This window comes from Seriola lalandi, unplaced genomic scaffold (assembly GCF_002814215.2).
Source record: "Seriola lalandi dorsalis isolate HSWRI2012SDOR001 ecotype SW California unplaced genomic scaffold, Sedor1 jcf7180002054511, whole genome shotgun sequence".
Lineage (NCBI taxonomy): Eukaryota > Metazoa > Chordata > Actinopteri > Carangiformes > Carangidae > Seriola > Seriola lalandi.
Window position 1 is genome coordinate 161,507 of NW_019525064.1, and position 26,997 is coordinate 188,503.

At 42.7% G+C, this 26,997-nt stretch overlaps 2 protein-coding genes across 8 annotated transcripts; both read right to left on the bottom strand.

Annotated features, from left to right (window-relative positions):
- Nucleotides 1-498: 498 nt before the first annotated feature.
- On the bottom strand, nt 499-16,544 carry slain2 (SLAIN family member 2). 5 transcript variants are annotated; one of them, XM_023413292.2, is made up of 10 exons: nt 15,819-16,544; nt 11,646-11,788; nt 6,995-7,162; nt 6,727-6,900; nt 6,287-6,640; nt 6,051-6,197; nt 4,787-4,870; nt 3,238-3,276; nt 2,367-2,574; nt 499-2,214 (listed from the first exon to the last, which is right to left on the bottom strand). In XM_023413292.2, the coding sequence occupies exons 1-10, from the start codon at nt 16,301-16,303 to the stop codon at nt 2,151-2,153; spliced, it is 1,866 nt and encodes a 621-aa protein (XP_023269060.1). In that variant the 5' UTR covers nt 16,304-16,544; the 3' UTR covers nt 499-2,150. The 5 variants fall into 5 exon arrangements, with proteins under 5 accessions (XP_023269060.1, XP_023269059.1, XP_023269062.1 ...); XM_023413291.2 differs by having other exon boundaries at nt 4,787-4,873; XM_023413294.2 differs by lacking the exon at nt 4,787-4,870.
- A 595-nt stretch (nt 16,545-17,139) lies between these two features.
- Nucleotides 17,140-24,732, bottom strand: anapc4 (anaphase promoting complex subunit 4). 3 transcript variants are annotated; one of them, XM_023413262.2, is made up of 28 exons: nt 24,470-24,732; nt 23,511-23,626; nt 23,319-23,424; nt 23,094-23,226; nt 22,918-22,992; nt 22,802-22,828; nt 22,649-22,693; nt 22,458-22,542; nt 22,016-22,123; nt 21,719-21,889; nt 21,572-21,636; nt 21,355-21,397; nt 21,147-21,223; nt 20,955-21,055; nt 20,822-20,873; nt 20,659-20,714; nt 20,437-20,483; nt 20,281-20,337; nt 20,132-20,188; nt 19,633-19,726; nt 19,394-19,491; nt 18,930-18,991; nt 18,798-18,836; nt 18,602-18,703; nt 18,443-18,517; nt 18,160-18,324; nt 17,765-17,888; nt 17,140-17,521 (listed from the first exon to the last, which is right to left on the bottom strand). In XM_023413262.2, exons 2-28 carry the CDS (start codon nt 23,616-23,618, stop codon nt 17,282-17,284), a joined length of 2,412 nt encoding a protein of 803 aa, XP_023269030.1. In that variant the 5' UTR covers nt 23,619-23,626; nt 24,470-24,732; the 3' UTR covers nt 17,140-17,281. The 3 variants fall into 3 exon arrangements, with proteins under 3 accessions (XP_023269030.1, XP_023269031.1, XP_023269029.1); XM_023413263.2 differs by having other exon boundaries at nt 18,160-18,306; nt 24,466-24,732; XM_023413261.2 differs by having other exon boundaries at nt 24,466-24,732.
- Between the last annotated feature and the right edge of the window lie 2,265 nt (nt 24,733-26,997).

Consider the following 26,997-nt stretch of genomic DNA (forward strand, 5'->3'; position numbering starts at 1 on the left):
ACACACACACACACACACACACACACACACACACAAATTAACCAACGGGTGAATCCAACCTTTTCACTGAGTGTGATTTACGTGTCAGTCTGAGCACAGAGAGTTTATAGCAGCTGGAAATCCTGCAGTGAAGACCTGAGAGGGACGGACATGTACACTGAGAGGACAGAGGACTGCACTGAAAGTGTCTCAGGGTTTGTGTAAGCGGCCGGGCGTCCTGCTCCTCAGTTATGTTCACTCTCTCCTCTGACCTCACAGGTTACCCATCCCGTCACTGTCATAATTTAACATCAGTGCATCATTTCATGTTTGAAGTGGTTAGAAGCCGGGAAAAAGTTTAAAAGTTGATCTTAGTTTAAGATGTGACCTGCAGGATGATGAATGAATGAATGAATGAATGAATGAATGCTGTTTGTCTTTTGCTGTCTCAAACTAATCCAGTGCTTATATTATTTTTTAAATCTGCATGAAGTTAAAAAGAAAAGTGAGAGAAGAGAAGAAGTTTTCAGCTTTTATTTGAAATGTGACTTTACACAGGGAAACTGAATGTCATGTTTGTGGATATAAAAAAAAGCTCAATAACAAAAACTTTCACACAAAAGGTGTGGTATGTCTTTTTGCAACATTCGTTCTAGCTTCCCACTGAATCTGAGCTTTGACAGAGGCACCTCTCTCTTTAATAAATAGTTTCATTTACAGAATGAGCAATTAGTTATAAATATGAAGGCGCATATTAAACTTTTTTTTCTTTCTTTTTTTTTTTTTAAAGCAATTATAAATGTTTTGATTCAATTACAAAAAAAACAAACGTGAGCAAATCAGTCAAGCAGAAATGCAAAATCGCAAAGAAATTGGCACAAAATGATAAACATACAAAACAAGATGTTCAAACTCAAGTGAAACTTTAAATTATAGGCACTAGTTTTAAGAACACCCAGCACACCAATTACCAGAACAGCTTCCCTAACACTGGCACACCTTTTGATTTATTGTCATAGCACAAGAGGTAAAAGCCGGCCCAAGTTTATTCAACCTGTCGTCTTACTCCAGATATATTTTTCCATTTATTTTCACGGTATGAATGATATACACGGACAAATCTGCGGTGGGAATTTAATGAACAACATCAAAGATTTCTCGGTTACATTGGCTGAATGGGTGAACGGGGATAAAAATATGTGTTTGAGCTCAGGTTTCTTTCTCCACAGATGAGAGTTTGTTTGAGGCGTCAGATATAACTCGCACCTGAACTGAAACTTGATCGATCTAAGCACTTCGATGGAAAAGTAAAATCTTGGCAAAGTGTGGTACAAGTCAGGACCGAGGCTGTGGCCGAGGTGTCATCGATCACCCGGTCCCGACTTCACAACAACACCAAAAAGAAAAAAAGAAGGCTTTGGAGATTTAGCTTGAAATTGAGGTTCAAAAAGTTCATTTTAAACAACTGAATTCTTAAAACAAAATACTGATATGGATGTTTGGACATACACTTCTTTAAATAATTTGAATAAATAATTTCCAAAACAAACTTGTGCATACATTCTGGCTGATTTTACAAGAGGAAAGATTCTTAAATGTCATACCCACACTGAGGTGCTTTCAACTGTTGCAAGACATCAATAATTCTCTAACGTTTACGGGGACAGGTCACCTGCACAGCATCATCATAGAGATCGCTCACCGACATCTGTTGAACACAGAAGCATAAAGAGAGAAATGCATGGAAACATTTCAACCTGAGGGAGGTGAGAGAAGAGCGGTGGCAGAGGAGTGGGAGGGAAAGCTGGGCGATGTAGTGATATGACCGTCTGACACATGACTGCAGTCAAACCAAGGCAGGTGACGTGTCCTCTGCTGGCGGAGCTGGAGTCCGGCTGGTTTCTTTGGCATTTTATGGGCTGTTTGCACGACATGCCTGACCGCTCCAGTGCCAGTCCCCACAGAGAAGGATGATGGGACACCATGTGGACACTGTCCTCCCCTTTCCTTTTTCTTTTTTTTTTTTTAAATTCTGATTTGTATATAGTTTCGGGACAGTCTCTCCGTATCTCTCTTCGCTGTAAAAGTTGTCTAGCTAGATAAAGTGCCATGTTGTGATGTCTGCCTCCTTGTGTTGATAGTCTGACTGGAGAGCCCCCTGCTGGCCGCCCTCAGTAACAGCCTTCTCTCCAGTTGTCACCGGCGCCGCCGTAGGTCCGAGGAGCAGGAAGAGACCTGAGAAGATTCCAGGTTTGATGCCTGTTACATTCTGTCTGCACGAATATCCAACACTTACAGAAGTACAGCATGTTTGTGGTGAAATACACATAATATAATAATATATAAATATAATATATAAAATGAATTAATATATGATATATACATACCTGCGCACAGGCTGTGCCAGCTTGCTGCGAGGCAGAGGGATGCCCCCTCCCCCTGAAACACTGGGACGGGGGAGGCCACTGCGCGGAGGAGCCAGGGAGCGGGAGGGGGTGGAGGTGGCAGAACCAGGGTTGGGTGTGGCCTTTACCGGCTGCCTCAAGGCGAGCGGGGACGGGGTGGCGGGAGTTCGCAGTTTACTGGGAGAGGGGACTGGAGACAGGTAGAGCAGCATTACAGCCGGGTACAAGCGGATTGTGTTCATCTTAATGCACGTCTATAGGTTTCAGTCTATCAGTGAAGTAATGATCAAGAGCACAATGGTATGAGGTAGTTATACACTCAGGTGGCAGGTTACATCACGTACACCTGGCTAAAACTAATGCAGTCTAATCCAACGGGCCTGGAATAAATCCTCCTCCACGACATTAGAAAGTTTGTGAACATAAAATGATTTCATTGAAACCTTCATGGAGGAGGATTTACTGCAGAGCTGGTCTATAAAACTGTAGCTGGATGTACCTAATAAACTGCCAACTGAGTGTAAATATGAAGCTTATACACAAAAATCTATTGAACAAATGAAAACATGTCGGTCTTGATTAAAGATATTCATCACAAATTTACAAATGAAGTCAAACCTGTTACAATGAAAGTTTAGAAACTGATAAATTTACTAAAAACTTAATAAATGAATGAATAAGGTCAACTATCAGAGCTGCTGTGATTCTGGATGTGTGGACAGAATGAGGTGATACACACACAGCATATACTAGTGAAAACCGGCAGCACAACATCAATACAACCACGGCGTGGAACCACAATCACAATATTTAAACAAAAACAAAAAGGTGGAAACCCTCAGTGAATACTCACTGAAATCACCTTCTTCTCCAAAGCAACAGGAGAGTGGGACTAGACAAAGACGAAGACAACAGAGACAGGCCTTAAATCAGAAGAGCTGGGAGGAAGGTGCGGAGGAAGGGCGTTCATGTGGCGCCTCTTACCGCCTGTTTGTTATTTCACAAACTGTCACGTCACATGACTCTTGACCAGTGTGAGCACCGACTCCTGCCACGTGGCGAGTGACCTCTTAAGGTCATGGACAGTGATGGGACAGTGAGGGGGGGGGTTAATAGCATGTTAGACACACGCTGCTGTTACATCTGTAACACCTGGATTGGTGATAGTAGAGGTATTGTGAACACAATACTTCTGCAAAGGATTCTGTGCTGGAATTCATCAGGTTGTAGGTAAACAAACTTTATGAGGTACACCTCTACAGTACGACCGATTTATGTCTACAATATGTTATAAACTGCATTATATTGAGTGTTTCTAACAATAAAATAACATAATATTAACGGATTAATGTGGCTTATTCATGATCTTTATATATTTCCAATAATGTCACAAAAAGCTGAACTTTGTACAGGTGTACCTAATAAAGTGGCCACTTGGTGTACAGAATATAAACATTTTATATTATTAAAATATAAAAATGGGATGCAGCAAAATATTAATACAAGACAGAAATGACTGTTGTGAGTTTTTACAATGAAGAGCAGTGAGTTAATTCATTCGACAGCTAACTTAAACCACACTAACCCAGTTAATTAACCTCAACTAAGATGTTGTGAAAATGAAGACCACCGACTTGTTTCTCTGTCAGGTGACTAACAGGGAGATAAACGCATCACATGACCAGCTGAGTAACGAGGAGGCTGAAGTTTACTCTGGTGAGAAATGTCAACTAAACGCTAATTGTTTTTAAAACTCGATGATGATTCTCGGCTTCCTGTTTAATGCATTTTAAAATATGAGCAAACGACATAAACGCACAAAGTCGCAGGAGCCCGTCAGGCTGAGACTTCCAGTCCAGGTTCAGGCGGCTGTAAGGAAGGACAGAGGAACGACACGTGTGTTGTTGTATAAGCAGATGGATCTGAGTGACACTCGTGGACTTTGGAGCAGCAACAGCAAAGAATCGCTGTTTCCACATTACTGAGGCCATAAGACTGATTTTATACTTTTATAGCAACGGCTCGACGCGGTCCTCTGGTGAATCAGCTGTTTACACTGTGAATCTTAAAGCCTGTAAGTGTGGGGACACACCTGTCAACATCTGTCTGACCCTCCCTGCTCTGCCGCCATGTTTTCTTTTTTTTTCTTACAAAAGAAAGCGACAAAACTGAAGCTGAAGCTGAACTCAGAGTTCCCCCGAGTGCATTAATGCACCTTCCTCAGATCCGTTTCAGCTCCACACACTGAAGCTACGTCACCGTTCACGTCTCCCCTGCATCAGCTGTCTATACTTCCAGTACACAGGTAGCTGACTGTAGATACAGTACATCATAGATTGTGCATGTGTCTGTGTGTGAGATCGATCTCACAGCCTCCAGCTGGTTCAGGAGCAGGCTGTTACCTCGCAGGGCAGTTGGGCTTTGGAGGTGCTGTTTGGGTTTCGGGGAGGAGCGAGAGGGGGTGGAGTATCTCGGGAGTTGAGCTGCTGCTGGAAAACAGGGACATTTCAACACGGGAGTCAAGACTTGATTCTGCCTGAGATTCACAGCATCACTGGAGCGAAAAGACGCTGTCGAGGCGCCCGGAAGCCATACAAGCCAGAGGTGCAGTTTGCGGCCACTAGAGGGCGCTACAGCCACAGGCAGCTTTATTCAGGGCGGAGGAGCAGCGGTGCCACTGTCAGGTTTAGCAGCCTCAGCACAGTCAGAGGAGAGGAGGCTGGTTTGTGTGTCACATGCGTTTTACAATGAAGAGAAGTCAGTGCTCACATGCCGAGTGCAGCCAAAGCTCAGATAGGAAGAATTCATACAATTGCAAACTGCAGAATTAAACCTTTTTAAGCTCAAGTATAAATATAAAAAAAAAAATGTATAAAGACTGAGAATATCTGCTGTAACGTGTGAGAGGTTCAAAGGATACATGAGCACCGTGTCCCTGAGAGCGCTGGCTGAGACAGGATAAAGGCAGTCACTACATGTTTAACCAGCTGAAACCCTGCCCTTTGACCCCGGCCGTGTCTGTCTGTAGTAACAGAGAGGGATTACTGTTCCTAAATTAAGGACAACACCATTACCTTTATCTCCCATTACAGGATTAAATCAGATGGATCGGGGGGGGGGATCCTAAACTCCTAAAAACCCATAAAACCTTTGGACAGAATGTGAAACAGCGTCGGCGTCACTGAGACGAGGAGTCGATGTGGGTTCTCGGTGTCGCTGGCGCCATGCACTAACTCTGCAGGATGAGAGTGTCTCTTTTGAAGTGAAGAGTTGTACCAGGATGACGAGAGCAAGGATGCGTGTCAATAAAAGATATTACAACTGAAAATGATCAAAGAGACGAAGAGAGAGGATCCCCGAACACCAAAGCCATGGCACTAACAAAGCAACACAGCCTCATACTGCAGGTGTAGCCGGAGGGATTTACAGAGTGTCCACGAGCAACAACCACCAACAACAGATTACACAGCCTGTCATGTTGCTGAATGTTCAGTAGACTGAGAGCAAAAACAAATGTTAATATAATGTCATCAGACAGTGATATCATTAATGAATCTGACATTAGTCTGCGACTTACTGAAGCCAAAGATTTGTTCACTACATTTGAAAGTTATTGTGTTTAGCAGTTAAATGGAATCGAACCGACACATGTTGTTTTATACTCACTGGCTGACTGGTTCTGGTGTCGAGGAGAGCCTCCGTTTGGCACTTGCAGGTTGGACTCACAGCTGCGGCTGTTCTTTACGGGCTCTGGGGCCTGGGCCGCCGCCGCCGAGGAGCGCGTGAGGTTGGGAAGACTACGACGTAGCTTTTCTACAAGAGCAGCAAAGGAGAGATTTAGCTCAAAGTTGACAGCGTCCAGAGTCGCACAGCGAGCCACCGAACCTCTGAGCTCTGTTTACCTTCATTCTTCACCACATTGGTCTGCAGGTCGTGCCCGTGGCCCTGCAGCGAGTGGCGAGGCTGCTGCAGGCGGCTGATGATGGGCTGAGGCGAGCCGCGGCTGTGGCTGTAGTCGATGGAACGAGCAGGGGAGCGAGAGCGGGGCGAGTTCCTGGGGGAGGCGCGGGGAGAGTGTCGAGGGGAAGGGCTGAAGCGGCTGGAGGGCAGGTGGAAGGCCGGGTGCACCGCTTCCTCCTCGTCCTCCAGACTGTGCGCATCTAACTCCTGGTCGCTGAAGGTGCTGCGCCGCAACGAGTGGCAGGAAGAACCGGAGCTCCGTCTGGATGCTGTCGCAGCGTAGTCCTGTCTCAAACCTGACCACAAACAGTTCATGAATGAAAACGCTCTGACAGAAACATGGACGACGCGCCAGCAGAGGAGCGGTGGGACGGGTACTTACTCTCCTCCTGCATCCGCGCCAGTATCTGAACGTCAGTGACGTCGTTGAGTTTGTAGGTCGTGGAGGAGCCCACCGAGTCCTCGTCCATTTCTGAGGTGCTCAGCTCACTGTCCACCGACGACTGTGGACTCACCGCCGGAGGATTCCTCTCTGCCGCTGCGTTTCGCTGGTGTACTGCCGAGGAAATCATTCACGACACATATTCAACAACAACAACAACAACAACAGATTTTCAGTGATGGTTACTGAACCGCCGAGAGTCCCATACCTGCGTTCCCAGGCATTAGCTGCTGTCTGACGATGGGCACTCTGCTGGGGGTGGAGGAGGGGGAGTTGAAGCCACTGCTGTAAGGGCTGTTGGCTGCGTTTGTGCTGTACGGGCTTCCGTAACCCTGCTGGTTGTAGGGGCTTCCATACAGGCTCCTGCGCTTGTTGGCTGCAGAGTCACAAACAAAACAACATCATTTCAGTTTTGTACAAAGAGTTAGAAGCTGATTAAGGTCAATGTGCAGCTCATTTTACATCTTGATTTATATATGGCAGCACTAACATTCATGATAGATAGATAGATAGATAGATAGATAGATAGATAGATAGATAGATAGATAATTGAGTCATCACATATATATAATTTGATATTTTCCTGACCTGCTTTCTAACAGATCAGTGTCACATTGTTCTGATGAGCAGAGTTGAAGCTTTCAGCAGAGTTTCTTCTGAAATGTGAATCTTTGACTAATGGATTAGTTATTGAAAAATCAGTCGGATCATTTCTCCAGTATTACTGTTCTTACACTAATGGATTTGATATTACAGCCTGTCCTTATTTGCTTTGTGTTGACTAGTCATTAGTCAACACAACAGTTGACATACTGCATCTTTACCCTGGAGCTCATGAAAACCCTGACGAAGCCGCCGGCCGTCCCCGCAGCAGAGTTTCCTGAGAGCCAGCAGCTTTATGAAAGCTCTGCAGTGTGCTGCCGGTCTGCTCTGGGTTTCTTTCACCGTATGCTGATTGCGGGCCTAACAGAGAGTTCCTGCATCATTAGCTGGGAAAAAAAACTTAACAATACACGCCATTCAAATCCATACGTGCAGTCAATGAGCGCACAATGCTGTTCTCTGTGCGGCCCAGGGAAGCAGCAGCCAGAGGCTCCGGTCTACAGAGTCCTCGGTCTCGATCATGAGATCAGACCCGGTCACTGGGGCGGTCTGGTGGTTGGGATGGTTAGCGTATCCGAGTGCACTCATTTACCCATCCCTCTGTTCCTCTTCTCCTCTCTCTGGCTGGATGTGTTTACACAGCTGGGTGGTGGTGACGGGGAAGGAGCCTTTTAAGATCAACTACCTCCTCTTTCCACATCGCTCCCTTCCACCCTCTCCCTCTCCCTGCTGCTCTGCACTCTGTCCTCCTGCATTATTAAGGAAACTCCACCACGTCCACCCCGGTGCCGTCCGCACGGATCAGCTACTGAGGAATGTCAACAACCCTGCAACATGTAGCTCGGTAACACCGAGCACTTAGTTTTCCACCGAAGCACAGGCAGGCGAACGCACTGACACGGTTCACCTGCTGAAACTAACCTGGAATATTACACACAGTCGAGATTACACTGAAAGAGCAGAGCGGTCATCTGTGTGTCCGTCTCTGTACGATGAAGCAGAGGAATCACGTCACGAACACACACTGTCACTAGAAAGAGACACAGGCCCGGTCTGTTGGGATCTGCAGCTCAGGGACCAACCGAAATAGAGTGTCCTCAAATCCTCATGTCCTCAAACAAAGAGAGAAGTCAAAAGACGAGAAAGGAACTGCTCGTCCTATCCAATGTGATTGATGTCATTTCTATTCAATGTGATATGAAACTGTATTAAGAAGATTTTCTGTCTTGGCGTTCGAGCCTGTGGAAACTTGAGGCCAGTTTCCACAGGCTCGAACGCCAAGACAGAAAAACAAAAACTAAATGAGCCAGCACACAACATCCTGAGAGAAAATGAACGCCTGTAGGGCTTAAATGTTGAGGAAGAAACTGAAGGCAAAGCTTCACATTGAGGTCTTATTTCGATATAAAAAAACAAAACAAAATACAACAAAGAAAAATAAGTGTCTCAAACAGCTGCAGAATGCTTCAAGCATATCACAAGAGAGGAGCAAATAGAGAAGCTTTTATAAGTGAGAGAGATCAACACCACGAAAGGAGAAAAAGGGATAGAGCTGGAAGAGACAGGCAAGGAGGAGGTGAAGTAACCGACTGTACAGTGTGAGGGTGAGGAAGAAGTGGGGCAGGTCAGCTGTGTGACAGTGGGAAACTCTGGAGTCTTGTGTGTGCGGTGGATCGACAGCTGTCTCTAAGCAGCACTATGCAAAACACACAGTTTAATTGTTCGAGCCTGGCAACACATGTTTTGACTGTTTATCAGGACTGAAATGAATCAAGTAGTGCAGTCGACTCAGGCGACTATCTCACAGCCGTCTCCTCCCTGCTATTAGTTACATAACAGAGACACGTCATCTGGGGATATGATTTTAACAGCGTGTGTGTGTGGAGACAAAAGGCTCGCTCTCTGTCGACACTAAAACTCACGGCCATGTTTAAAGTATGTGCTCGTCCTGTATGAGCGTGCGCTCAGAGCGACAGGGCCGTAAATGTTTAGACACGCAACACGTCATACATGTCACAACTTAGAACATGAGGGATTCTTCACTTTGTCTTTTTTCCCCCTCTTTGAAATTTCTTTGACACAAACTTAAAAAAAAAAAAAAAAAAAACGCCATGGCAACAGGGTTTCCACGCTGCTGTTAGAGACCGGGTGCGAAGGAGAGGAGCCGGGGGCCATGAGGGTGTGTCAGCGATGAGTCTGTCGTTCACTCAGTCATGAATACTCTCAGAATTTAGAGCTGAGGATTTGCCAAAGGCTTTCTTCTTTTCTTTTTTACAGAAATCTTTACCAGAGCTTTAACTTTGATGCTTAATGTATTCACTTTAAATGTTACAAGCACACGGCCAGTGGATCATAAGACTTTATAAAAGGATTCTAGTTGTTCTGTCTTCTTGCAAGTGATGACACCATCAGTGCCAACTGAGGAGAGGAGTGAGAGGAGTGGGGAGTAGGGGGGTGGGGGGGTGGGGTGGTATCAGGCCCATGGAGGGTGACGTTATCCTCCTTCCACACCTACAGCGATGATATCACCACTTATGATCATGCCTCCATAAACGCCGCTCCAGTGGCAAGTTATTTGTAGTATTAGTCAGCTGCTACACAGATCGGGGTGTGTCGTCTACAGAGGGTCACTTCAGGTGACAGCGCTTTGTTCACCAGTTGTCATAAAGTCCAGCCCATTACAGGGGGACAGAGTCAAAAACTTTTTCTATATTACATATTTGTGATTTCAATGTGATCTACCATCTAAAGCTTCAAAGCGTCTCTGAACGTAGCAGATGTTCATAATGAAAATTTGATCTGTGAAAAACATGTGAGGGGAAAAAAAAAAGGTGTGATACTCAAGATAATTAAAGCAGTCGATCTGAAAAGATCTCAGTATCTTTGAATGAGGAGATGTGTGTTTGTTCTTGCACAACAGAGCAGGATCCCCCCCCCCCCTGCAACCTTCAGCAGCTAATTGCCCAACATGATCTAACTGTCACATGGGCATACCATGGTCAAAACAGGAATGACCCCTCTCAGTTTAGCCGCAAGGCTTCGAGGCCCGTCCTCCTCACTGACGGACCACCTATAATTAGTGGAAGACCAGAACTACGCAGCTCCTCTCCTCAGTCGGTCTGTCATTCCCAACCAGACAAAATCCAACTGCACGCTGAGGCTGAGAATGTGCCGCGTCAGAAAGAAGGAAAACTTACCACAGATGTAAACATGAATAAGTTAATACTGCACGTGTGCGTCTCAGCACCGAGGTGTAATCCTATGGCACAAAAATGATAAATATTTTGCATATCCCATGGTGAAGTATAAATTATGCATTTCCTTTCACACACATTGCTGCAACAAAAGAGAACAACTGGGTCCCTCTCACATATTAATCTGTAATATCACATGATATCACAACAAGACTCCCTGAAGTACACACGCGAATTCTCACAAACCGTGGTGCCTTCACTGACCTGTGACTGCAGGTCATTGCATCATTGATTTGTTTCTCAGGTGAAGTCACCTCATCTCTTATCTGTCTGCCAGCTAGACTACAGACCACAGGTACATGTGTGGAGGTCAGCTTCCCGTTAGAATAATAAGGGAAGCTGAACTACACAAGAGAACAAGTACGATGAGGCAGTAACCGTCTGTGCTTTGTTTGAAATTGCATTTAAATAAATCTATTCTTTATATGTTTTTTTATAAAAACATTTTCTTGTGCTTCAACAGTCAGTTAAAGGACATTGTATGATTATTATAGAAGCTCACTCCGATATATAAGAACAACCTCCCTCCTCTTATCTGTTCAGCAAGAAGAGCTATTATGAATGAGCTCTACTTTGGTGGATCAATAATTACACTTTTGCTTTATACAACAGCTGACCTGTGCATAATGTCACCACCTGACTAACAAACAGCCTGTAGAAAATCGCTGCCTCTTCACTATATGTCTGTGCCTCCACATGTGTGTCAGGAAAAAGGAACTTCATTGGTTTATTGTCATTGTTATCAGCAAGTAAATTACTTTATCGATACAGATGAGGAGCACTAATGACTGATGTTATGCAATTAGAAAAATGAGTAGACAACAGCAGGCTAACAGCAGGAAACTGTAGAAGACTTTAAACAAAACAACCAGAATAAAAGTCTCCAGAAAGATTTCTTGGTTACGTGTCAGCAGCGAGACAGTGAATCCGTCCTAACTCCAGCGGTTTGCAGCTTGACCTTTAACATCGCAAAAGATGGATTCATTTTGTTTTCATGTTTACCTGACATGGTGAGGTCCAGTCTGTGAATGAGGGAGCGCTTGGCTGATTCCATCTCAGGACTGGGGTTGTCAAGAGCTTGGCGGCACCACACAATAGGACTCAAGGCTTTTTGCAGGGGACTGTTCAGTTTCGTCTCGTAGAGCCTTGGGGGAAAAAAACATAACAAAACAACAGTGGACAAATTTGACTCAGTATATTGCAAGTACATAAAAGCAATACCAGCAATCAACACACAACATCTTCCTCGTCTGGTAATGGCCGACCGTTACACCTATCACACCTCATATGTGATGTGACCTGATAGGGCGAAGAGGAAATGAGATGAGGGGGACAACAAGTGTTTGGATGGGGTTTTATCACAGACTGCTGCAGTGTCATTGCCACTGCAGTAGAGAGGCATTTACGTGGCTGTGACTCTCTTTTTAATCCAGATCTATTTCATGCTTAAGTGTTTGAAATCTTGGGGCTTATTAATTATTTAAGATTCTGCTACAAATACTACCAGTACCAGGAACAGTTCTTCAAACTTATCAATATAATCCTGACTCTTATGTGTTGATTTGTGCAGAATCCAGTGTTCTGTATCTCTGGGGGGGTCTAACGCTCTTAATATTGACGGGAAAACATAAAAGTATAAAATAAAGACACGCAGCAACTGAATGGTCCACTTCTCGCTGTTTGTCAGTTCAACAAGTAATACAAATGTGTGTTTATTCTTTAACCTTTTCAGAAGAGAAGAAGAGAAGACCATAGAAGAGAAGAGTTTCCACTCAGAAGAGGAATCTGAGTCAGCAGCTGTCAGCTCTGTTGCAGCCATAGAGGAAGTCTTTCATGATGAAAGCAGCAACATTACGGCAAAAAGGCAAGCGCAGTAACACAGGCCTGAAACCTCCGGCTGCACACTTTCATTGTTTACCAACACAGTGACCGTCATTCACATGTTACTTCAGCACATAGTACAGATCTTTGAGACTACTGTAGCAAACACTCAAATAATTACGGACAGCAGTCTCACTTCAGCTGCTGTGCCAGATAATTTTAATCACGCAACCACCGATCAACAATATCCAATCTGGAAAACTCCGATCCAATCTCCATACTCTTGTTTTTTCAAACAATTCGGAGAAAGTTGTTCTAAATGCTTCGAAATTGCTCGAAATCTTTTCAGACACACATTGCATGGTTAACTTCATAGCACTGAATCAGCCGGGCTTTTAGATCTCACATAGTAGACTATAGTCTACTCGTGTCGCCTGGAGCATTGTGTTGGCATTGAGGACACTGCTCTGGAGTGGTTCAGGTCTTACTTGTCTGACAGACGTTTTCCTGTCAGCCTTGGTGACTCTGTACTCTCCTCAGCGCCTCTCTCTTGTGGAGTCCCTCAGGGTTCTATTCTAGGGCCAATCCTATTTTCCCAATACATGCTCCCTTCAGGGTCCAATCTTACTAAATATGGCATCTCATTCCACTGCTACGCCATATAAACCTGTGTTCCCTGAAACCACATGTACACCCCACTGTAAAGAATCTGGCTGTGATGATGGGCAGTGATTTTAAAATTCACATAAATTCAGTGATTAAAATCTAGCTTTTTTTTCCAGCTGAGGCTCTTATTTTGTAGTACTACTTAGTCCTTCGTAGTACTTAATACTTACACCAAGGTTTCCTACTGCACTGAAGCTTTAGTGTTGTCCCTGAATTGTAAGTGGCTTTAGATAAAAGCGTCTGCCAAATGAATAAATGTAAAGCTAAATCCTTTTTTATCATTTAATGATTTTGAAGGGGTTGAACATGCTTTTATCTCGTCCTGACTTGACTGCTGACCCTTTATGTTGCTGTTAGCGAGGCCTCCCTCTCACTCTTGCAGAATGCTGCAGCTTAGATTTAAACAGGAACACACAAGTGAGAGCACATTTATTTCCCCTGTTCTTCTTTTCACTGGCTCCCGGTATGTTTTAAGGTTTGTATTAAGATTTTATTGTTAGAAACAGCCTCTCTCTCTCTGACCTTTTAAAACAACGCATCCCCTAAGGATCACTCAGGAACGCTGAACAGTTGCATCTGGTTGTCCTTCACAGTTAAAGCCCCCAAACTCTGGGATGAGTTGTCTCTTCCTGTTAGGCTGGCCTCTACACTGCCTGTCTTAAAACAACTTATTGTTTTTATTATGTCACTGTCTTTTTGTGTTTGTGTCTGTTTTGTTGTTTTATGTTTTTTTTTGCTATTTTGATGGTACAGCACTTTCTTCAACTGTAGTTTATGTTTGTTTGTGAAATGTGCTTCATTTATCTACAGACGTGACACTCCTCTGACGACTCTGAAACAATGATATGTGTCAAGTCCACATGCGGTAGCAAGAGTGCGACAAGCATCTATTGATAGGCCGGAGCGCTGCAGCAGCGGGCAGCATTTTAAATCCAGTCTGAGGCTAATTCAGGGATTACAGGAGTCTATGACAGGAGCTGGCGAGAGCAGGGCACTACAGAGTAATCCCAGATATCAATCTGATCCAGAGGGCTGACAAACAGCCAGGGCATAATGAGACTGGCTCTGTTGGGCATGAGTGAGCAATGTCTGAAAGTAGTCTGATGTCAAAGGCTGAGTAGCTGGCAGAGGCGCACTGCTGCAGGCAACGGAGGAAAGACTTGGAACAATGGCTAGATCAAATAACAAACACTTCATGAGAAAGGATTTATAAAATACATACTGATTCGCAGCAGCAAAGACAACCCTCTTTCTCTTTCCTGTGAGCTAGTTTCAGCTTTAAGCTTTCCGTACATACTCATTGTATTTAGAGACCGTCTAACTTGTTATCCAACACACACCTACAGCTTGGACACAGATGATCTGTCACTAAACGCTGACTGCTAGATATCCTTTACTGTTGTCAAAGCCTGTGTGCTGGCATTCAACCAAATATGATCTGTAGTAGCTTTAGCCATTGTGTTGCATAAGGAGCTGTGCCCTCACGTTGCTTATTACAGTGTCATTATCATAGGAGATGCCAATCAAATAAACTCTTCCTGACAAGGCAAGATAACAAGCACCATCCACTCAGGAAGGCGTATCACTACATTTCCATCCTAACAGCCCTTCTGTAAACCCATCTACCAAGTCTCCATGACTGACATCGGCTGCGTTGGGAAGACTAATCTTAGTGTGTCTGCCTCTCCAGGATTTCCTTGAATTTGGGAACGAGAGGAAGAGATTTAGACAAATCCAAAGACTACACTTCATAAGTGTGTTTATGCGACTTTAAGAACCACACATGCTCAGAACTAGGAGGAAGTAATACCAACACAATGTAGTGGAAGGAAGATCACAAGAGGAGTACGGACGGACATGTGCACTATCAGGATAACTGTGATCACCAGCAGGCCTGTATGATCGCCCTCGTCCACATGACCATTTTCTGTTATTAACAGCCATTGTTGTTTATAATCCCTGCAAACACAGTGATAAGCTTCATGACACTGACACAGCTTTTATTCCTGCGTGATGAGCTGAACCGTCCTGTTTCTCATCTCTTGCCTTTTTCTCACTTTGTGCTGCAGAGCAACTTGTAGCTTGTGTGCCAACTGGTGTGCTAAAGGGGGGGGGGGGGTATTCAGAGGAGGAGTATAACCATGGCTACCTCTCCCACATGGCTGCTGGGCAGGAAAAAACAACTTTCATTTCTCTGCTGCAACCACACCGATCTCCTGCCACAACAAGCCAATGACAAGCCAAGCAATCTGCCACATCACAACCCCCCAAAAACGGTTCAACAGATGATCGAGAGGGACCTGACAGCTGAGAGCCTGAGCCCCCTCGGAGGCCTTGCTGATCAGTCCCACAAACAAACGCACTATCTGTGAGGTGGAAGGGGGTTTGTGCTCTGACAGGCTGAAACAAAAGCATGTCTACAATGGTCGTACAGTCACAGAAGGGCATGGCATCGCCCACACGACATCATTGACAAGTCAGCGATCCACAATGAGGCTCCTTCAGTGCAGATGACTTCACATCTCAAGCTCTACTAGGAAGGACTGTTTATGCCAGGCGTTTGTCATGGAAGCTAATGTGCAAGAGCAGCTGTGCCCGGGCAATTAAAGCTGTCAACCCGCACCGAAGACAGAGAGAGAGAGAGAGACACAACACACCTCCCAAAGACAAGCCTGTCAAGTCACTCACCAGCTGTCCTCCTCCTCGTTTAAACAATCCATGTCTTCCAGGTCTAAGATTTCCACTTCGTCCAGGATCGATGTTTCCCCTTCGTCCGCGTAGCTCCCGGCGGTGTCTGAGTAAAGTGAGTTCATGCTCGACACGGAGGTGGCAGCCGATGCCCCCTCGCATTCATACGCCCTCCTGAAGCTGATGCCGTCGTAGGACAGTCTGGGGCTCAGGCAGCGGTTGTTCTCCAGGAGCCCACCGTAGCCTCCCGTTCCGACGAACCCCACCCCAGGGAAGCCGGCCAGCCCGGCTGCCATCCCCGCTGACAGGGACGACGAGTCGTATCCGGCGCTGAGGGGTCTGTGGTTCGCTGACATCGCTCCGGACGAGGACAACATCGTGGACCGGCTCCGGAGCTGCTCGTTTTGCTGTTCGAGCTTCTTCACCAAGTCCTGGAGCTTCCGCACCTCCAAGTCCGCGTTGATATTTGAGTTGATATCCTCCATGGTGGCTCCTCAGCCCCAGCGAAAAATATGCAGTGGTGTTTGGTGTTTTCAGCCCGTTTCTTTCGCCGTTTTTTCTCTTTGTTTCTTCCTCACTTCAGTTTCACCTCTTCGTTAAAAGAAGAAGACACTTCGGTGTTCCGCTGACTTACGAAGCTCAACACCGTCATCTTCTCCGGTTATTCGAGCTCACGGGCAGGGTCGAGGCCATTTTCATAATACTCGTCACCAACTGTGAAAGACCAACAGGCGGCGGATAACACACGTCACCGCGTTCGGGTATCGGGAGCGAGCACGTAACCAACACCTATTTGCGCGCGCACAGATATCCACTCAAACGCGTTTATTTTAATTCTTTTAATTTAAGCTACAGAAACTTAGAAAACCAATATATTTATTTAAATATTTGTTAATTTACCTGACTATTTATCTATTTATTACTCGATTATAACTATTTATCAATTTATGAATTAACAATACAGTGCTGATCAATGGCAGGATGACAAAGTAGATAAACAGATAAATAAAGTATCTATCTTTCTATCTATAGGTAGATACAGTATATATCTATCCAGGGGAAATGTATGTATTAGCTCATTGTTGATACTAATATTAATAATAATAGTTAATAATAAATAAACAATAATTAAATTAGTCCACTCCCTTTGGCTGACTTGTTGTACAGCCTGATGGCAGTGGGGACAAAGGATCTCTTGAACCTCTCTGTTCTGCAGCGCAGTGAGATGAGACGTTTGCTGCGTGACCAAAATAGATCTATTAGTCAGAATGTAGTGCATTGAAAATAGAAAGAAAAAAAAAAAAGAAACGAGGCAAACAAATATTAACACAAACATGTTTATTTTCATGTAAAAACGTATTTTTCAGAATGTTGTAAAAAAAAAAAAAAAAAAAAAAAAATCTTTAGAACAACAAAAGATGGACCATGTCCTTTGTTTTTGAATCTTCTTTCTGTGTGTCAGTCTAAGATAGTTCCAGCGCTTCTTCTGACTCCAAATGCTCCTCAGTTTTTTGAAACCCATCTCCCCTTTGCTCTCCAGCTTCACCTTCTGCCTCCACACTCTCCTCTCCCTGCCCCTGGCTGGTCATGGTAGTGTCCAGCCCCTCCTGGTCAGCGCTGTTGTTCTGTGAGTCAGCTCCCTCCTCGTCCTCATCCTCCACATCCATCTCAAAAACACGTATGTGCCTCAGATTGGCACTTAGCTGCCAGGAAAGAAAAAGTAAATGTTTGGACAGTCCTCAACATTCATTCATTCATTCATTCATTGGTATGAGTCCGCTGGCAGAGGAGTGTGAAAACACTGAGAAATGAATCATCTGACCTTACTGATCACTGGAACAAATATAGGAACATTGCAGTAAAGTTAATTCGTGCATGATGTCCCACACTAAATTCCCCATGCGCTAAAAATATATTGGAAAGTACAAGATATAAATCTGACTTACCACACAGGCCACTTTTCGGATTCCATTCACTGCTACAAACTGAGCCTTCATGCTCTCCAGTTCCCGCCACTGATTCCCCAACACCAGGCCCTGGCATGGGATGGCGCTGGTCTGCTGGTCCAACCTGACAACACAGGTGACATATGGCGTATGTCAAAGTTAGACCTCGTCTTTGATGTTTTTAGAGCGCAGCCTAAACAACTTCTGGTGCAGCACCAAGAAAATGTTTCTCAGATAATGCATTTAGCAAAGGGAGTATAGGTGACAATTTATTTGTGCGTATTGATAACTCTGAGTCTGAGGTTGACTGTGTATTTATCAGTTTAATGTTAAATTGAGAAGAAGAAGAATTATTACTTTGAAAGAGAAATATTAGTAATAATACACACACACACCTCAGGTTGGGCTCCCAGGTGAATTCAGTCTCACAGCTCAGGGTGGAAGAAAGAGGAAGCTGAGCCAGGACACGCCTGTTGTCTTCTTCTGCTCCTTGCAAGACCACGGTTAGCATCTCATCGTCATAGAAACGAGCATCCAGGCAGCTGTAAACATAATGAGACCTAAAAAATAAAATCACAGTACGTCCTGGTAGGAACATCTTCACCAAGTCAAGCGATGAGTTTACATTTATGTCTGTTTAGCAAATGAAATGGTAGGAATGACATGAGAGACACTCACTGGGCTGCAGCATTATCATCTGCATTGTCAAGATGGTGGCTGAGGTCAACTGACACGACACTGTTGGGAATATGTCTGCAAAAAAAATGTTTTTTGTTGAAAACGGGTTAAAATACAGAAAAGAAAACCTCACACGTGTGCACATAGACAGGCAGGCACCTGTTTGGGTCTGTTCCTTTCCGTAATAGGTAGAGCTTGCAGGGTGAAATCTCTGGCATGCAGAACACAACATAATGCATTTTGGCCTTCTTGTCATTCCACCTGTATGACGACAAAAAACATTATCATTAATACAAACAGCTATTTTGCTATCACAGATTACTGCGAAACTCCGGGACGTGTGTGTTTTACGTACAAAGATGGAAGTTCAAAAAGTCGTGGAGTGTTTTCAGAGCTGGAAAGAAAACAGACAATAACAAATAAATACAACTTGAATACCATTAATTTAGTCTTATTTTAAGTTTGGAAAGCAGACATCAGATCATACCTCTCTGGCACAGTGTACAGGGGCAAAAAGACGGCCTGTTTAACAGACTTCCCAATTACTTCCTGCATGCAAATAAACAAAACGATGAATTAGCAACATGTAACATGGAGGAATAATTATAATTTTTCATTAAGCGCCTCTAAAGTTCTAAATCTAAATCTTTAAGAAAGTTAGAAAGTTCAGGAAGGCTTTTCATATCCACACAGAACAGACAATACTGCTCCTGTTCTCGAAGCCTATCTTGAAGCTACATTTGTTTAATTCCCCCTGATCTCAAGCAAAGCCGATCAGCAGACAGGAGTCTCCTAACTGCTCCTACATCTAGTAGAATAAAAAAAAGAGAGACGACCAGGCTTTAACTGTCAGGGCCTGGGACATTTGTGACTACGTGCTTAGTTCTGACGGCTAGAAAGAAAGATGTGCACAGGTGAGAAAGAGCAAGATGTGAATCACTGAAAACTCACCGCAGGTTTCTGTAGACAATGCTCAATCACATTTTCCATCATCCTCTTGACAAAGTGCAAAGACTTTTGTGGATATGAAGGAAACAGCAAAGGGCTCTCTAGACAAACCAGGCAAACATGTTATCTGTTGGTTATGAACCAAATAACATCCTTTAACCTTATTCCAGTGGGTAGTTACAAAATTAGAAGTTGTGCAATCACTATTTTTCTGCATATGTTCAGTAAAGGTCACAGCTCACCCTTCAGGTATGTACTCTCCTGCAAAAAATTCAGCCACTGGTTTCCTTTGGTGTTAGGTGGAGACACGAGGTCCTCATCCTCGTCCTTCAGGTACTGCAGATGTGCATGTGAAAGAGTGAGTGAATGAAATAAATGAAAGACAGCGGCTCCTTTTAGAATAGGGCTGCACAATTAATCAAAATATAATCGCTATATGGGCAAGTGCAATAACCAAATCACAGGAGCTGCAATTTCATTGATAAATGTAAAATGTGTCACAACATTATTGTGCAGCACCATAAGCGTTGTGGAGCTACAGAGACGTCAAATCATATTCATCCAGACGTAAAGGAAAACATGTTTGTTTGGTACAAACCCGACAAAAGTCAAATCATCAGTCACATTTTGATATTTTTTTTCAGTTAAAATGTAAAAATGATCATTCCAACTGAAATCACAATCGCAATAATAATCGCAACACGAAAGATTCAGAAACACTCGAAACACAAAAACACTCACCTGACCAACTCGCTCCACATTGAAATACTTTCCTTTGCGATCGAAGAGTTCTTCATTCTGTTAAACCAGAGAGCAATTAAACTCAGTTTGTGAAAAGCTAGAAATATATTGCACAAATTGTCATTACAGTGCAATAAAGCCAATCTCACCTCACTGAAATGCTCAGACAGGAAGTCAGCAACAAAGGCAATGTCCTTCTGAGTCATCTAAGGGATAAATCCACATGTTAGAAATGCAAATAATAAGAAGAATGTTAAAACAAATACAGGAACATTTTCAAAATGACAAGATGTTTGATGACTCACCTTGTTGAGTTCTGGTGGTACATGCTCCTCGCACATTCTTAACATAGCTGTGGAGAAATAAAACAAAACAGTTTCAGCATTAAAAACAATAATTAAAACGTAATACTTGTGCTCTTACAAACTAGTGCACGTCAAACACAATGATAAATGTCTCTGTATCATATCAACAAGTGAAACTCCTGAGCTTTCACTGTAATTCGACAGACTAACTTTGATCCTTACCTACATACAGCCACCGAAAAAAGGCTTTGAAGTTTTTCATGCTCTTGTCAATCACCCTGAATGACACAAAAATCAAAGCAGCGGTTAAACAGAAAGCAGTGAAATAACACGAACATTTCCAACACAACAGGATGTAAATGGACTCGGGAATCTTTTAACTCACTGCAGAAGTTCGTTGGCTTTCAGAGAAAAGGAACCCACCGCTGTGATAGCGCCTGAAAACACAGAGCACACATGAGATTTTTGATGATGAGAGGCGGAAGTTCTACTAACCATGCAGGTTAGTGAAGTGGTACCTTCTAAAGCTACTGAATCCAGACCGAGGGGCTCGAACTTCTGCTTCCACAGGGACATGCCTTTCACCTCACTGAGGTGATACAACAGAGCCTCAGAGCCACTGCAGGGAGCAGACAGGAGAGAAAGAGAGTCTGCATGAGGAACACTTATGCCGCAGGCAGCGCTGAGGAGAGATGAAAGGCTGAAAATACCTCTGCAGGTGGCTGATCACCAGCTTCTGGATGCTGGAGTAAGAGGACTCAATGGAGTGGCCGAGCTTCTTCAGGCCCTATGACAGAAATGAAATACACACAACAAATGAGATGCGATTTACAACTATACCAACAAACCTATCTGTAAGTCAACATCAGAGAGAAAAGAAATGATATCTGAAGCCTTTACACCAGGTCTTACTCTCACCTTGACAGTCAGCTGGTTCATGAGAAGAGCTTGTAGTTCTGGGCTGAAAGCAGAAAGCAAATGGTAAGAAAATTACAAATGTTGCATGACTTCAAACTCCAGCACTTTACAAACGGACATTATTTCTTAAAAGCTGTTTAACTAGACCAAGATATGTTGCCACCATCTACAGGATACTCCAAGCATCATGACACAGTAAAAGTGGCTCTTTTCTCACCTTGATTGTCCCCACAGCAAAAGCTCCAGGAACTCATCTTGAACCTGAGTGGTTGTGTTCTTTTCCTTAAAAAATAAATGGAAAATAAGACAAGTGTTGGCACTCTGTCATATTAGCCTATTTGGACAGAAGCCTACGACTACTCACCTGAACAAACTTAGTGAGTCGAAGATCCATCTGCATGAGGATGTCCTCCCAGGCCTCACACATACACGTAAGTGACAGATGCAGGTACTGCAGCAGGGTGGAGATGTGGGTGAACTTGCGCGCCATCCTGGTGACTTCAGGCAGACAGTCGGACAACAACCCCGTGTCCAGCTGGAAGACAAGGACAGAAGTTAAAGTCAAATTAAAAATGCAGGTTCGAGCCTAGATGGGGACGTGAAGAAGAAAAAAAAAAAAGTTTACAGGAAATGGAAAATGAAGACAAATCATGCATCTCACCTGAACGTAGCAGATCTCCGGGTTGTTGTCGGCAGACCTGACCTCTGTGATGACAGAGAGAGACTTCAGATCACTGGACAGACTCAGGCTGCGACACCTTCCTGATACCTACAAAGAAAAGTTAAATTAAAGGGAACAAAAGTTTAAAAACAATTCATTTTTATTTAATTCCAGATTGTGTCAGAGACGTATTGATTCTACTTTACAATAATATTCAAAGCCAAAATTTGTTGTGAAGTTGGAGAGAATCTCATTTTTTTCCCAAGATGTTTTTGTGATCCAATTCAGTTTAGTTTTGTCTTTTGGTGAAACACACGACCTACTGCTGCACTACAGAAAAATGGCTGCTGGCTATAAATAATTTATCAGTCTACACTTGATTTATCAAAGTCTTTCAGAAGATGTAAAGGACAAGTCTTATGAATGAATGAAAGAACCTTACTCCGGTTAAAGTAGCTATCTTGTACATCCCGTAGGCATAAAGCTCCACAAAGCCATGGTCTCCCCCAAGAACAAGTATATTCAGTCTGCACAGAAATAAAATGGAGTGATGAAATCATTTCCACTCCATCGTGAAACATTAAAAAGGACTCTGACACTGCTTTTTCATGTGCGGATTAAATGTTAATTTACCTGACTTCTCCCAGGAGATTCATTATCTCATCAGACTTTTCCTCGCTGTAACAAAGACAAATGAATGCTTTGGGCTTTTATCAAAAACAATCAAAACATACATTACATAACTAATACATGACTGATGAGTCATTTATTAAAACACTGTCCCACCTGAAGATCTTTGACGTTGTGCTATAGCTGGGAAAAACAAGAGTTTGAAAAATGTTATTCAGTCAAGCCAGGAGTTGCCTTCGTATTCTCTGATATATAGTTAATGCTACTGTTACCTCTTGGGGAGTGTTGGTAATTTGGGAAGAAAAAGTTTAGATTCATCTTCTGAGTTGTAAAAGGCGCTGAGGGCACTGAAGCACATCAAAAAGAACAATTATTCCTATTATTCTTGAAATGTCATTCTTACAACATCCTTTGTGCCCATGGTTTGATCTCTGAGCCTCACGCATACCTGCTCTCCTCCATCACCTCCATCCAGTGCATGCAGGTCACAGGGTTCTGCACTGGAAACACGTGGAGGATCTCTGCTTTCTCAACACCACACAGCACCACCTGCTTGGTGTCTCCAAGGCTGAAGGCCAATACTGGGGATCGAAGAGGAGATAACGGTGTTATAACCTCATGATCCCAGCAGTAAGCAATCGTGGTGGGAAAGATGTGTGGAGGCATTCCTTACTTTTGCCATCAGGTCTCCAGGCGAGTGCAGTGATCTCCTTCCCAGTGTACTCACTGGGTGGTAAACTCCAAACACGCTGGAAACTAGCCAAGCGATGTAGTAGCAACTATGGACAAATGGGAACCATGAAATCACAAAACCATGAAAGACAACATGACATATTTTAGGATATAAAACCTTTTTTTTTTTTACCTCTCCAGTTGTGTTTGCCAGAGCAATCAGATCCCGTTTAGGAGACCATGCCATACACAGTACAGGATTAGGAAGTTGCTTCTCTCCCACTTGCCGGAAGGCAGGCATGTTGTGGGCTGGAAAATGTGAAAGGTTTTAATAAATAACAGATATTAGCTCTCAGTTTGGGTGGGTGAGTAGTTTCATATTTTAAGGAATTCTCTTCTGTGATAATGTACCCCTGTTATTGATGCCTGAAGAAGAAAGGACAGACGAGCTTTTGCTGATACTTGTACATATCTGCTTATGTCTTTACACTGAAGCAGAGCTGGTGGATCAGATTAATCAATAATTGTTTTGACAATCAAACAATTGTCTGAACAACAAAAGCTGCAAACATTTACTAGTTTTGTTTGACTTATATGACTGTAAATTTTCAGACTTTTTTAGACAAAATTATGAATCCGTTATTTTAGAAAGATAATCACTGACTAAAATAATTTCTTATTGTTGTGAATTGATGTAATTATTTGTGTAAAGTTCTAAAATGACTTCATGCGAAGCACAAAAGTGACAAAATATTACTTCAAAACATTTTTAGTCAGCAGTCAAGGATAATAATGTTTTGTTTTTTTTAATTATGACTTGTGATGGGTGATATGAGACCAACGGTGTTATTAGCGTAATATATGACGGTCAGGTAAATAACAGGCCTTCACAGACCCTTTCTGACGAATATCATGACACTATGATGAACAAGATCCCATTTCATTTAGTTTGCTACCAATCTGGTGACTTCCTAACATCCCATATTAGAACATTAGCTACTACACAGTCACGCAGAAATATTAAGACATGCAACTGGTATGTAAATTTGATAATATACATGTGTTGATGCTAGCCACGACCTAAACAATACAATGCTAGAGAGCCAAACTAACGAACACTGCGTGGTAATTAGCCGGACCCTTCTTACCCACTGTTTATTGTTTGGACTTGACAGATGAGAAGCTTGTGTACCAACGTTAGCAGGTTTTGTTAGCAAGCCGGGGAAGCTAATGAAGAGAACACCCCACGGCTAATGTCACCGTTTCCGGACGTCACAGGGAGCGAAACGGTAACTCCAACATAGCGTTGTGAAATATAAATGTGTCAAATAAACCCTGATCTGTCCCGGGAAACACGTAATTCAAGTTTTCTTCATGGTGTTTTCACAAATACGCGGACAGCGCCATATTTTCCTGTCTACCAATCACTGTGGAGTAACGGAAGCCGTGAGAAGACAAAATCCGTTCAGGAGGAAAGCGCAATTCGTAAATTAATTACAATTGGGCCTGCTGATAGGAGAAACGACATTTTGACAGTCAACGTTGTATTTTCACGGATTTAAAAGAACGACACCAAAAACAGTAAGTAAAAATAAAAATAGTCACAGTAAAGTGTGTACACTTATGTACTTTAAAAGTTTTATATTGAATGTCTACACCTGAAGTGTTTAGATATTCAAGTGTGCTCGTTGAGTCGATGGTTAAAACAACAGTGTTAGACGCCCTCTAGTGGTGAAAGTTTTATATTGAAAGTGTTTATAGTTACCATAATATTCAGCGTCTAATGACCTCCATTGTTTAACTTATATTGTTTCCATCCGAAGCATTACAATATATTAATGCTAGCGAAGTTAGCTTATGAGCTAAACGTTACGACGGTTAATCAACATCCTGTCTGATTTGACCTGTTAAGATATTCACTGCCCCCTAGTGGCCACGGCGCGGAAGTGCAACACTTTAAATTTGTCAAGTGAATTAAGTGCAGACATAACAGCCTCTTTAGGTAAATACTTTCAGAACAAAGTGGTCAAACTGAATCGTTTTATTATGCTATAGTGGTCATGTATATTAGTGCTAAAAACAATACCAGTATTGTACTATACTTAGATCAGTGTAAATAGCTTGTGACACTGATATCTTACCTGCTATTCCATGTCTTTGGTTTAAAAAACCAAAGTTTTGATGCTAGTGGAGCTCAGGCTCCTTGAAGATGACAGTTGACCTGAGTGTATCTGAAATCATGAGTGCTCACTGCCCTCCAGTGGCCACGTGAGGAATTACAACATATAAATTCATCAAGCTAATGATGATGATCACATGGCAGCTGACTAAAATTTCAGCAAAATACTTTTGAAATCGACCTAAGCAAAAACTATCATGAAATGATTATTTGATGTTCTGTATGTTTATTGTGATATTTTCAAAAAAAAACTTTAATATTGATATTTAATTGATATTTTAAACTCGAAAAAGTTATTATTATTATTATTATTACTTCCACTATTTTGTCACTTGGATATAGTTTTAGTATAGAGACTAGTTAGTTTCTACTAAATCAAAGTTGATTTAAACATGGATAATTATAATTGGCTGAGGTATGGATGATGGCCATTTTTATTTTTATTTTTTTTATTTATATCAGAATCAGAGTGTTTGCTGTCATCTAGTGGTCACAGTGAGGAACTGCAACACATTAAGTGTGAAGTTAGCATCAGGGTAGACATAACAGCACTGATACTTCTGTTGAGTACTTTCAAAATGAACAGAAACTTTAATGTTGTAATAAGTGTTTAATTCATATTCAATAAATATTAAAACTGATTGTTGGTATTATAGATGTATATAGAGCTATAATTGTGTCTGGATCGAGGAGGACATAATAGGACAGTAATACCTACGGGAATATGATGTACAAAGGTGTAGTTACACATTGTGACCACCACAGGCGTGTAGACACATTATTACACACATTCTTATACTTTTTGTCTCTTGTGAAATGTCTGTTTTTGTACAGAAATTACTTGAATCCTCCTTGGGAGAAAACAAAAAAACCTTGAACTTGACCTTAATGACTCTTTCACTCTCCGGTTAAAACAATGATAATAACATTTCTTGAAAGCCTATCAAGGGCGTTTAGTGTGAAGTATTTTTGCTCATAATTTAGTACATTAATACTACAGATTCAATATTTTATAAAATGTACAGTACAGTAATACTTTACTAAACAATCATTAATCTGAAACATACAGAAGCCTCAGCTTCGCGGCTTCTTCTTTTCCACTGTAATCTGCTGTGTGTGAAGATACTGCCTGTCGCCTGACAATGCTAACAGTATGGGTCTAACATGAGAGGAAGCTCTGATGCATCCAGCAGTATTTTTAAACACTACAGATAAACACTGTATGAACACACTATTAAACATAATCTATGATGCAAGGAATACTGTTGTGGTGTGCACATGTGGTATAAAAGCACCGTGCTGGAAACGTTACAGCACTATTCTTACATAGACCACAAACACATGCAAGTCTGCAATTATAGAAGTCACCACTAAATAATGCAGTTATTTTTAAATGATACCATACACAGGGTTATTGCTAATTGGTGTATGGTGACAAGTGAGTAGGATTTTAGCGGATTACTGATTAGTGTGTGTGTGTGTGTGTGTGTGTGTGTGTGTG